The sequence below is a fragment of the Plodia interpunctella genome, chromosome 21, assembly GCF_027563975.2.
Source record: "Plodia interpunctella isolate USDA-ARS_2022_Savannah chromosome 21, ilPloInte3.2, whole genome shotgun sequence".
Taxonomy (NCBI): Eukaryota; Metazoa; Arthropoda; class Insecta; order Lepidoptera; family Pyralidae; genus Plodia; species Plodia interpunctella.
This window is the reverse complement of record NC_071314.1, coordinates 6,802,064-6,816,011: the sequence shown is the minus strand read 5'-3', so window position 1 is coordinate 6,816,011 and position 13,948 is coordinate 6,802,064. Positions and strand designations below refer to the sequence as shown.

The following is a 13,948-nucleotide window of genomic DNA, read 5'->3' as shown; positions in this document are numbered from 1 at the left end:
AATGCTCGTGACTACCAGTTGGAATGTAATACAGTCACGCAATTAAAGGCTGGATAAAAATAACGTCTATATCTTCATTTAGCTGTTACCCAGACGGGTGCGTCTTATCAACGAGCAGTCTATTGCAACAGGACTACAAAAACAGAAAATACTTATTACAAAATTATTATTTTTCTAACTTTGATGTATGTATGGTTTATATACTCAATTGAAACATCCTTTCGAAATGTTGGAGTTAAAATGCTAAAATGACCAAAGTTGCAAAATGACTAATAATATTAGTTCACGAGTAGGTTGCTATCACTTTGCTATCATCATCATCGACTGCCCTTTATATCCCACTGCTGGGTATAAACCTCTCTCAAATTATTCTATTCACCTCTTTCCCGTGTTATTCGAAACCACATCATCTTTTTCTCGTCATCGACCCATCTTGACTTCGGATGTCCTACGCTTCGCTTGCCATCTATAGGCCACCACTCTGTTAGCACCCTAATGCACCTGTCATCACCTCGCCTTGCCAGGTGTTTTGTCCACTTCTAATTGAGTTTGCTATAAATAAGCCATGATTCGATTATGACAGAACTCGTAATACACCAACAAATTGATTGTTTTTTTATGTTACAATTTTAACCTTTCAACATTGAATTCCAGCATTATATTCTATTGAATAAGTCAGCATATTAGGCCCTCAGTCTTAATCTACCACTGTTCTACATTCACACAATAATCGTAATCAAATATAGGTCACAATTTCTGCATGTTTGTACGGCGAAACTGATGCTAGCACGATAGCGCTTGGCACGGCTTGTCACGATGGTTACCCTCACGAATTGCGATGGAGATTGTTAGTAAACACATGAGGTTTCATTGTCACTAAATGTGTCAATGGTGACAATCCTAATTATGATCTAAAATCTATCAATAATATATATATCAAGACTTTGTGTCATGTCTTATCTTATTCTATATTTTTAGTCAAGAGCAGACGATTCTCCACAAAGAATATATAGGTCTGTGATACCTATTATAACAGGTTATATTGGATATCCATTAATTACGTTATACAATAACTCAACGTGTTTAAACATTCAAAGCATATTATGATAGCACTTATTTGTATATAATAAATACTCTATTGAAGAAGTCAACTAATTAAACTATTTAATTATATATAACGAACACGAACTAAAACAATGTACAATAAGTGTTAACTCCTATTTCTATTGTAATAAATATTTCGTTGAATAGCAAAAAAAAACATCTTCAGATTTAAAATGTTTTATAAAGTCAGCGTATGGAACGCTAATGTTTTTGCAACGTAATGTCAATCCAGTTTTACTGGTTACGTTGTTAAGGCACATACAAGATCTTTTGCAGCAAACAATAATAAACGAGGTCCCGTGGAAATATGTGAAACTATCAATAACAGAGAGCCCAGATTGCTGTTTACAACGACAGCAGCGACACGTCTTCGGGACTTTTTTTGTGCTGCGGATTTTACGACTAACATTAATTTAATCTAGCCTCTGTTGGTGTTTATTTTACGTTATACGTTCATTTAAAACTTTATAGCACAATTCGTAAAAGTAGAAATGGACGTTATACTAAAAGCATTATCTAAAAGTCAACAATTGAGTCATACAGAAAATGCAAAAAAGTATAATAAGGAAATAATTGTCCTTAAATAAATACATTATACAAAACTTATAAATGCGGCTACAAGAAGTAAATGTTGTAGCCGCTGTGGTTTGAAGTGCATTTTAATGATTAAAATTTCTTAAATGTCAAATCGAGTGAATACCATTAGCGAAGATGATACATTAATGCTATTGTATTGTTGTTCTTGTTAACCAAAAGGCAAGCCCAATTAATTTGTCAAAAAGTATGTTGATACAGTACATAGTGGAGAAAAAATACTACTTAATGTACAAGAAAGTATTATCTGTCTCTTTACCAAACTATAACTAAAATATCACCTCCTATAACCTTATTTTGTAGCCATAACAATCTGTTTTCACCTTTACAGTATTTACTAACGGTATAATGCAATGTTACACAGATTTAATGTTGGATAATATAAGTTGTTTAAGTATATTGTTGAGCTTAACCATATGATGAATGTAATTTACTTGCAAAATGATAAGTACAGTCGTACAGTTTCGTAATTTGACGACACGTTTAGGAAACTGCGCATGATTATAGTAATTTACGAATTGGCGTGAAGCAATATGACGAATCTTTAAAAATTTGACAGACAGATGACAAGATAGGACATTCGATAGTTAGAAATATTTCCGATTGCATGTGTCATTATTATTATAGACTGTATTGATATTCTTATGACACAGAATAGACAATAAACATACTGAAACTACGAAAATGAGAGAGAGAGAGAGAGAGGCAAAAACTTGACTTACACTTGACTGAACCAGTAAGATATCAAGGCAAATCTTTGAACAAATAATTCCAAGAGTCACAGGACAGAAATAGTAACGAGTACTGCAACTTAGGTTACGCTTATTGCTCTTGGAATTTAGCGGACATGTGTTTTTTCCATATCAGAGTACGTAATTAATATTTATAGCTTTTGTATTTCGTTTTATTATTAGACATGTTTATTTGATCGCTTCCTGGATGGTTTGAATCCCTTTACATCATCAACAGCCCTCTAAGCTTCTTTAAAGCTAGGGCACAATCTTTGCTTATGGATGGATATGGAGTATGGGCCATGACTCACCACGTGGACCCATTGCATATTGGCGGGTTTTAACGACTGCAAATATAACCGAGACAAATGTCTTCCGAAACTCAGAGGGGCCCAAGATAATACATTTTTGATCATCCATCTAATAATCGACCATTATGAGAGTGAATTTAACCCCACTGTCACAGGCCGAGCTCGCTAACCACTGCGCAATGGAGCACCTCGTACTTTTGTTGATTGCTCTTTTATCTGAACAGAAAGTATTTCGTCTGTGATTGAATTGTTAAGCAATTTACCCGACCTGAGTCTTAAAAGTCTTTCTAAAATTAAGGAATAAAAAGATCGGTAAACCTTTAAATGGTTAAAAACTTCAATAACACAATGTTATGATATTAACAGTTCCTTATTGAGATGACTGTCAACTTTGTTAAGTATTATCTACACCGTGCACAATACTCAACAACGTAATGTTGGAAAGCGAGAAAACCCGCCGGCGAACGCTAGTGAAAGCTCGCATCTGTGCAATTTTGTCCGATTAAAATACAGATAATTTGTCTTCTCTGTCATTTGTCAGTTTCTAAATGTAGCAGGCATAGAAAAATGACGTCACTCGATTACACTTTCTGGTATGGCTTTTAAGATTTATACAAGCCATTTTCTGCAAAACTATTACTGTTTATTATCGTATTACAGAGTATTTTTTATGAATAAACTCTCTGCTTTTGTCAATCTTTATGTCATTTCGTTTGAACTTTGAATCACTTTTATTCTCTCTTAATCTAGCAAACTAATCAACGTCTCGATCTTTCTGTAGGTCAATAATTATGGTCGACACCCTAGATACTAAGTAGACGGTCTGGTCAACACCAGATTGATCTCCTCATCATATTAACCTCGTTCTCATTTTTAACACAAGCATGTAAAATATCATTGGCTGTAACCATAACCATCGGTTGTAACTGGATCAGTAGTCGCAGTAACAGTATTGATCGTAAAACGTAACGCAATCGGTAATAGTTTTATCAGTCTAGTCAATTATTGTGGTTTCCAGTCTGATGTAAGTGATCTAACAGTTTATAGGCGTTTATCTGTTACTGCGCTTGAACATAGCGTCATTTCAAAATAATATTATGTTAGAATTTGTATTTTATGAGCCTGCAGCACGCTGCACGCGTTAGTCCATTAAAGAAAAGTGAAAGATGAATGAATGAATTCTCTATTGCACAGTCAGTACACCATGATGATTAAGATATAGAAAATATAAACGGAAATACAAGTGAAAATGAGAGAACTGTGACCCCTGTGTCTAACATAGTAACTAGTTGTAGTAAAATATTATGGTGACAATAAATAGCCATGATGACATCAAAATTCAATTCGAGATGACATCAACTAATAGCAAATTTGTTTGAGGATAACGAAGATCGTGTGAAGGGTTTAAAAAAAGTAGGAAAGCTGACTCGGAGCATCATGTTGTGGCCACAGAAAGTTATTATAAGATAGTTGTAACTGAGGATAAAACCGGGGAAAAGGCTTACATGAGAGAGAGAGAAGGAGCAATTTTATCCGGCCTTGGTCACACTGTTTATCGATTCTCATTTCTTCAAAATGATTTTTTCTGCAGCAAATCTACTGAATATTGCAACGTTCAGAATATATTAGCGTATAGCGTAGCGATAATATCCTACACAACTTATTATGGTTTATCCATATCACAGACCAAATTGAACAGTTTCACGGTGTTTCAAGTTTATGGCTTTAGTGTTGCCATTTAGTGGATTTATGGAGTTTTTAGACGAACTAGATCATGGTAGTTATTTTTACAAGCGTAAAATTGGGTCGTCAAAATGTCAGCTTCGGCACGTCTAAAAGACTAAACGATGGTAGTAATATATATCATTATCTACATAAAAGTATTTATCGCAAGTAAGCAATTCAATTCAATAGTGTTCTCAAACTCAAAGAAATGGTTACTTGACCTAAGAAATTTCGTCCATTTTTAGACATTTGATTTTTAAGCAGATCATTTCCATCTTTAATGTGCTATGCTGGTGCTTAAATTGTTAAAAGGTATATAGCTTATGAATAATGTAACAAGTCACTATATTAATTAAATGATACGCTGGTCATATGGTCAGTTACGCAACAGGCCGCCACGGCTCGTGAAGCGAGTAGATTGTAGGCTGACCTGGTTCCATATGCATGGAAATGGCCAGCCAACATTGGGTTCTTCTTGGCGTATGGTTCGTACAATAGAATAATATAATACAATAGAAGCCAAGAGTTTTGTGATATATGACTTCAGGTCGTTTCAGAAACAGATGTTTAGATAATCGCTCCAGTTGATACTGGTCCAGAGTATATCCATCGCAATTCAAAGGAGTGTGATGGGTAATTTTGAATTGAGTGGAATTTTTACCGAAAAAGTATGTGTTAGTTAAATGTAAGTATAATAAGTATTTCGTCCTAAGTTGAATAAATTAATATGTTCAATACAATAGGATCCTCAATGCACAAAATTCTGAGTGGGTAATACTGCTAATACGCTCAATGATACAACGTCATCCCATCGCGCTCTTGAGTTTAATTATACAATGCGGTTTATTGCGCAATAGTGGTCGACTTACCGCCTTGTATGGATTCGATTTCAAGAGGACGCTCAGTGGCTTGGAGATGCATCATAAGATCCTTGCTTCTTTAATGATAGATACCTAAGTTTTCCTAGATACAGGATAATCTTCTAAAGAATTCATTTGTTTTATTAACTAGTTTGTTTCATTTGTTTTATTAGTACTGCTAGTCTGTAACATTTGTTTTACACAGATTCTTTCATACGTTTACTTCAGTTTTTAACTTTCTTCTCGTTCCTACGTATCAACTATTTGCGTCGTCGTTAATACCTTCAATCTTGCATTGCTTAGCTTTAACTAATGTTAATTGTCATATTTTATTCAAATGTAAATTTAATGTTTACGCCAAAAAACAATCAGATTCACACAAATCGATCTTCATGAATATTATGTCCCACGTCCCTCAAAATAATATACTCTTCAAAGGTTTATTCAAAGAATAGTACCTACATAAGAATAGTACTTCTGAAAGGATACTTCTCATATACACTAGCCTTTTCCCGCGGCTATTCGCGTTCTGTTCCGTCCGATTATTGAAAAAAAAAATTATCCTATGATTGAATGGGGATCTTTATCTACATGCATTCCAAATCACATCGAAATTCAATTTAACCGTGAAAGTGAAATAGACAGACTTTCGCATTTATAATATTAGTAAGTAATTATAAGTAAATAAGTGTGGATTATGGTTCTTGGGCGCAATACCAATTATAATATATAATGTAAAGCGGAGCTTATAAATAACACATTAACACATAAGTCTACATTTGCAGTGATTAACCATAATTATGTAGTATTCAATACAGGCGCATTGAACCATTGTTCCTAGTTCCACTATTGTTACTGGTATGGGAATGGTTGCTTGCTTCGTGTTGGTATCTTAATGGTCGTAATGCTTTGTGAATGACAAATCCAGTATTTGTTTTAATTACTGCTTGATTGTGATTAATAAAAGACCACCATCAATGTAATATTAATACTTTTATGTCCCGCTAGCCTCATCCAATCCTAACTAATTATAAATGCGAAAGTAAGTTTGTTTATTTGTTACCACTTCACGCTCTATCTACTCGACCAATTTTTTTGAAATTTTGCACACATGTAGTTTGTAGTGTGGAGATGGACATACGACCTTTCCATTTCATCCCGGAAAAATAATTGTTCCCGTGGGAAATTTACACAGGCGAAGGCGCGGGCATTTGTAGGGATTGAAAAAGCTAGTTCAATTAAAACGTGACTCTGTAATTTTTTATCAATATTTAAATAGCTTTCTGGGCTACGTGTTCGTTAAAACAACAATGGTGTGGCGTCCTGACTTCTTTTCCCAGACATGGATACATTTTTAGTAATTCTTCATTCAATTTACACTTATTGACTACGAAAATGTTTGCATCGGCCAATCGAATTTCCCACCGGTTTTCGTGTTTTTGCATGAAAAAAGATGCGCATTCACATAAATATAATGAGTAATGATGCTCTATAATAGATTAAGATAATTTGCCATAAAGTAATTTTTATACAAATTAACTTAGATAACTTGGTCAGGAAAGCTTAAAATCATTTTTATGTTCCAGGTCTACACTCAGACCTCTCCCTCACATCCTTGGACGGGGAGGAAGGCGAGACTCTCCGTCGAGGAGCCTTGGCCGCTGCCTGCGCGGACGCAGTCGCCGCTTACGCCACTCTAGAAGGTTCTAGAGTCAGGGACTCCATCGCCGCTCATGCTCGCCGCGCGTTGGAGAGAGAGAGACAGATTGATGAGAAGAACGAGCTTATTGCTGAGCTGTCTTCTAAGGTAAGAAAAATGGCTGTCATATGTTGTTTTCATCTTTCTCTCATCTGAGCGTATTTCCGATGCCTCCTCAGCCATAGAGCGTCGGAGTCCAGGGTTTGCTTTCCTACTTTTTCGTCTCCACTTCGCAAACCATCGTTAACGACTTCAAGCTAGCATTTCTTGTGTTTGCCCCTTCTGCCAGGGCACGTTTTAACATCTCTCGTATTTATAGCTTCCTATCTCAAAATGGTTACGTTACAATACAGCTATATTACCCGTAAAGTGTAAATCGATTTCGTCGATAAAATCGATTCGGGCCCGCGTAACACGAACGGTATTTCAATCGGGTCGCGTCTCGATGTGATTGAATGTTATTGGCACGTTCTTAATTCGATTGAGTTTTTATGTATTTGATTTTATATAGGTGCAATGAAGTTAGACCGAAATATGTTTCTAATCGAAGTTACTTATTTAAATCAATGATCTCCAAATAGGTACAGCAGAAATTATGAAAACAATAATGAAATGAAAAACTTCTGGAATCGATTGGAGAATTTTTTCATTTGATTAGGTACCTATTATTTTCAAAATTAAGTCAAAAGCATGTGTGATATTTATAACAAATATATATTTAAAAATCAGAAATTTGCTTTCTCGATAGAACAATATCAGGATTTCTTTGATTGAAATACAGGAGACATAAAAATTCGCAAAACAAACAGACTCATTACTTTCTTCTTCTTCTTTCTTTCTTCGTTTTTTGTGAAGTCTTGAAAAAAGGCTACATTCAAATACCCCACATTCGTTTGGTGTTTCGCAGAACGTGACTTACCATAACAAGATTTAGAAAGGATAATCTTGTAAGGAGATTTGTTTGATTATACATTCACCTACACTTGGCTCGCGGTAGTTCCAAGCAAAATAATGTAGGCTAAATTGCAAAACGTGTCGTTTAAGTGGTTTTTCCCATTTTTTTGGTACATCATATACCTCTAACTGTTTTGGATCAGACTTTTTAGTGTGTATCGGTCGGATATTATGCTGGACGAATGTAGATTTATTTCGTCGAGATGAAAAGAACACAGAAAAAAGAATTCTTCAAATCAGACAGCTGTCTCGTCTTAATTATGGATGGTTTTTCATGGAGCAAATCTACTGGCTGAAAGCGGCTATCAATATTTACAACTTCTTGGTCAGTTCCGTGTATCTTGAGAGTGTTAGGTACAGTCCAGCTTATAAATTCTTTAAAGTGATTATTTTCAAGAAACAAACATTCACTATAAATATTATTATGTAGTTTAAAAATCTAATTTTCGACACTCATTGTCATTAGTTGTAAGCATCTTTAGTCTAGTATATATGACTGTTTGAAGCCAAAATAAAGAGAAAAATATAGCCTCATTTGTAAGGAAAGCCGTAAGGAAGGCAAGTGCCCCAGCTGTGATGGTAATGATGATGAAAACCTCATATGTGATGTTAATAAAACTTTATGACAACAACATTTAAAGGGTATATGACTCAGGTAACCCACGTTTTCGCCCACCCATCCCATAAACGACTAACTTAATATGTTGAAGCGTTTGACCTCAGCCTTTATAAGCCTTTATTGTAAACTAGATTGCTTGTAGTGTGGTGTTTTGTGCGAGTTTGCAATTCGATTATGATCGTCGGCCGTGCAACAATTCGATTTAAATTTTTATTTGTATAATCATCGCGTCACACACAATGCTTGATATTCTCGTATGGCACACTGTGATTGGTTACTGCGTCTCACACCAAAAAGTCGCACCAATCATCAGTTCCAATTCGAATTTTCGCAATTTTCACTGCAAACTGACTAAGTAATAATATGACTTTTTTAATACAAACAAACAGGGAAATAGACAGGCTTTTGGAAATAATCAAAGTACATTGTCTCTGTCACTCTCCGTACCAAAACAACAATGCAATCTCTGCTTCTTGGCAGCAGAAATAGATGAGAATTGGTAAACTAGTCCTTCAGTCTCAGGAATATTAGAACCTAAAATCAAGTTCGTGCAGCTCAACCTTCTATGGTCTTATCCTTCATGATTTTCTACCGTTTCACTCTGTCTTTGACCTCTCGGCGCCAAGTTTTTGGGTCCTTTACAAGACAATCTTTCCATCGCTCTCTCAGTCCTCCTCAAAGTCACTCATTTGACAGCTTATATCATCTGTTCCTTCCAATATCCTAAACCACAGCGATATTTAAATACATCAGCTATATAAAGCCTTATATAGACCTGTAAATTAAACGTACAATCAGTCTGTACGATCTACCGCACTGCCTTACGTGACCTGCGTGACGTCACGATATGACGTCAAGGTGAACGACCTAGGAAGGTGCTAGTACAAGCTCTGTACTTCGTAGGAAAGTGGAGGTTAAGGAATAGTTATGTGCGGTATAGGGATTTCTTGTAGTTTTACGCTGACTGTGGCCTTCGCGACGTCACAGTCAAGAATACAAGTAAGAGCACGCGAATATAAATAAACTTTGATTGATCGATTGATATAATCTTTTCTTTTTCGTATTCCTCATGGCTGAGGTCTGTGGTCATAATTAATGTTTTCTTTCACCTTCGTGGTGTTCGATGAAAACTATTACTTATACATGAGTCAAACTGCATTACAAACTCATGTGGCATGAGTTGAATTCAATCTTGAGACCTTTCGCAGGCTTAACCATTGTACCGACACCTTTTTGCTTTAAGTAATTGTACGAATATTGCAGTATTTTCTTATTATTCAAATGCATGCACCCTGTTGCAAGTTACTAAACCGCCTACAATCACCAAGATCATACGTAAGCCAGCATACACGTAAATACGTAACGTCATACGGGTTTTAATCGTTTACAATTATTGAAGCACGTTGATGTTTTGTGAATAAAATATGAGATTTGCACACAACACATTACTCTGGTCTAGTTTCATAATTTCTCCGCATTCAAATGTTTACAAACCGGTCAAGTGCGAGTCTGACTCGCGCGACGAGAGTTCCGTACCGAATACATGACAAAAGATGCCAAAGTAAAGTCATGCTCTCATTTTGTACGATAGGAAATGTGATAGTATTTTTTGGTCATATAACACTTTTTCTTTTTATCTGTAGGTACATATTCTGAGTTCTCACTTCTTGCGAAATTAAATGATTCTATAAAAACTGAAACTATCCTATATTGATCTTAATTCTCATGTAAAATCGGAAATAATGGAACTTGTGGTACATTTTTTGACCACGATGACGTATAAATTTGATTTTAAAAGCTCTTATTTAACTTGCAATGCATGCATGTATGTATGTATGTTTTTTCACAGATTAACAAGACGGTAGACCCGAATACTTCATAAGTATAAACTTTAACTCGACATCGCGACGCATTTCGAAGAAAAACTGTTTTTTCACACGGACAACCAAGTGATCCTATAGAGTTTCCGTTGTTTCCTCTTGAGGTACGGATCTCTAAAAATAGAGAAAAGTTACGAAAATTCCTCAACACATTGTATTTTTAAATATTCTTTTTACGGCTTACCCATTACTATTGTGACAACCAAGCGTGAAAGTTAACCTTGCTTGTGTTCTATTGTGTCGTCAAGGTTAGAATTACCGGATTATGTATGGAGGATTTAAAAGGTAAAAAAACATCTATACCCGGTACAAGGCCATGTAGTAAAAGGATTTTCGCAGTCACTGCTACTAATAATATCATTCTACACGTGTACAATCGACAGCACATCGAACTAACCAAAATTCATTGTAATTTCGTCGGTATTATGGCTCCTTAGAGGTATATGTGGGAAAATTAAAGTGCGGTTGACTGTTCTAAGAATGCATCCATTGTCGATTCCTCGTCAAACTACGTACAAACGTACGTAATAAGTCGTAAAATTGAGTTCAATATAGCTTTTGTCTTGGTGCGCAGATACGTAAAATATCTATAGATAGCTTCGTCTTTTCTAAACATAGCAAAGAACACTCTCGATTAAATTTTATTTTCAATAAAAAAACTACATCACGATGCCACGGACAGATATACTCGTAGACACAGACACGTTAAACTTATAACGCATTTCTGCCCTAAAATATTAAAAAGTCGATTTTGGGATAAAATATAGCCTATAGCAATCTTGGATAATGTACCTTTCTAATGGTGAAAGAATATTTGAAATCGGTTCAGTAGTTTCGAAGATTACCCGCCTCAAACACACAAACTCACAAACGCTTACCTCTTTATAATAATAGTATAGGTGATTTTATTGAACGTTCGTGTCCATATAAAATGCTTTTCCAAAAAAAAAACCTAGCTATACTTGCAACAAAATCTAATATAAAAGTTATTGTACCTACCTATTCTATCTTTACTATTATTATAAAGAGTTTGTGAGGTAAGACTTTCACCATTAGAAAGATACTTTACCCAAGATTGCTATAGGCTATATTTTATGTCAAAATTCCCACGGGAGCGAAGCCCCGGGCAACATCTATCTGTAATAAACTGAAATAACAATTGGCGCAGTGGAAGCGCGTTGAGCCCATAACCTAATGGATTTTTCGCAATGAAAATCTAAGATTGTAATTTTTTATATACTTACTTAATCAATCATTCAATTTATTTAAAAATATATTTATTTAGAGGCACAGACCTACAGAATTAAAACATTAACCATGAAGTTTAACACTAATCAATATTTAATTATATGATATCGTGAAGATTAATGAAATCTGTTAATACAATACATTGTGCTCAAGTAATGCTAAATTATGTATTAAGGCGAGTTAACACATTAGCGCGATTCATCCGTCGATGTGGACTGAGCACGCGACGCGACGCGCACTTTCTTTTTTTTTTTAATTTAGCAATGATATCAGCTCTGTGCTGATATCAAGGTCAGTATAGTTTTGATTAGCGAAATATTTTTAGTCGTATTTGTTATGGCTGAGGGTCGTGGCCATTATCCTTAAGTCTGCCTGATCGCGATAATCATAAAAACGACTGCACAGATTTTCATGCGGTGATCACCAATAGACAGTGATTCCTGACGAAAGTTTACATATATAATTTATTATGTATTTAACCGAGCGAAACCGGGACGGGCCGCTAGTAAGTGCAATAAAATCCAAAAAATATTTTGCCATATGCGCCAATTGAAAAAAAAATGTTTTGTTTTTAAAACCCCATAGTATGTATAATTTCTAAACGTACAACTGCATTGAAACATTACGTATTTCTTTTTGTACTCAAAGACAATGCAGTTTATCATAAGTGCGGAAGTTATTATATTTTGTTCGCCGTGGGATCAGTGAAATCTTTAGACGGTCACACCTTTTTTGCTAATTAATTCTTTGTCTGTGAATTACACATTAATTATGTTGAGAACTTCGATCATAAATTTGGAATAGAAAATATTTTGTCCGTTCTCGCAATAACATTCATAAGAACTATAATTTGGGCAATTTAATGCAAAGATCTAGATTTTTTATAATTACATTTGATAAAACGCTTGTTTATGAAACTTCTTACAAAATTGTTTTCTAGTGGTGTAGGATGGCTCCTGTAAATGGTATTTTAAATGATAACAGCGAATGTCATTTTTTTTATTATTTCAAAAAAATATATAGAATTTCATAAAATAAAGAACGCTGAAATTATGGAGAAAATTTAAATCAACTCTGATTTCAAATTTTATCTAAATCAGCGTGAAAAACAGACAAAGACAGACAGACTTTATAATATTACTATGGATAGTATGGAAATACGAATAGTAGGGTATTGGCAGAATGAAAGGTGTCAATAGTGATGATGATGGATGGAAGATGAAAGTATCCTAATGCTAACTAATATTATAAAGGCAAAAGTAAGTTAGTTGGTTTGTTACCTCTTCACGCTTTACCTGCTCAACCAATCTTCTTGAAATTTTGCATACACATAGTTTGAAGTACGGAGAAGACATAGGGTAGTATTGTCCCGAAATTCCCACGGGAACGAAGCCTCGGGGCGCAGCTAGCAGATGATAAATAAGTATATATCTTTTTCCAGCTCTCAGTGGCAGAAGTGGAACTCCGCGCGGCAGCTGAGGAGCGTGACAAGCTGCTCAATGATGCTAACTACGGTAGCCTCCAGAATGACGAGGCGGTGGCTCGGGCCAGGCAGGAGCGAGACGAGGCGATTGAGAGGAAGAAAGTCGCTGAGGTCAGTAACCTTTGCGTTTTGAGAATATACGTCGACAGGGGCAGGAAATATCAAGAAGCACAAATGTGACTCTTGATAATATTCCGTTTTCAAAGACATCCTTGAAGCATCGAAGCGAAAACTGTGTAGGTACACATCAAAGCGCTGAATATACTCAGAGAAAATATTTGAAGTGTTTTTTCAAAGCGCTGAATATACTCCGTTTGTTGTAGCGGGAAATATCTCATCAGCATTAGTAAAAGGAGAACGTGCAAATCCTAATCAGTATATAGCACTCATTACCGGAATACAAGAATCATAATATATTGATTTGATTCCAGGTGGCCCTGGCGAAGACACGTGTGGAGCTGATGCAAGCTAACAGCCAGCTGTACGAGGCTGTCCGGCAGAAGGTGGACCTTGGACAACAGCTGGAGCAGTGGCAGGTTCGTACCATCTATTATATTGCATGTGGTAGTAGTTCGTATGGCGTGGTATTACTTAGTTTAAGAAAGGAGAAGCTTGACAACTCGAGACTTGTTGACTCGACTGGTTCTTTTTTTAATTTTAGGCCATTTATCGTCCTGATCAGTTGCATTTTTCAACCAATATGATCGAAGTTGTGTAATATGTTGTTACAAAATTGTAGG

The 13,948-nt window shown here is 35.5% G+C and overlaps 1 protein-coding gene across 1 annotated transcript in view; it reads left to right on the top strand.

Moving 5' to 3' along the window:
• The window catches only part of LOC128678961 (uncharacterized protein), a 94,472-nt gene that overhangs the window by 76,916 nt on the left and 3,608 nt on the right, over window positions 1–13,948 (top strand). Inside the window, exons 6-8 of the mRNA XM_053760854.1 lie at window positions 6,912–7,132; window positions 13,167–13,319; window positions 13,640–13,744. Of these exons, the coding sequence (XP_053616829.1) occupies window positions 6,912–7,132; window positions 13,167–13,319; window positions 13,640–13,744 (479 nt within the window). The remainder of the gene's footprint in view (window positions 1–6,911; window positions 7,133–13,166; window positions 13,320–13,639; window positions 13,745–13,948) is intronic.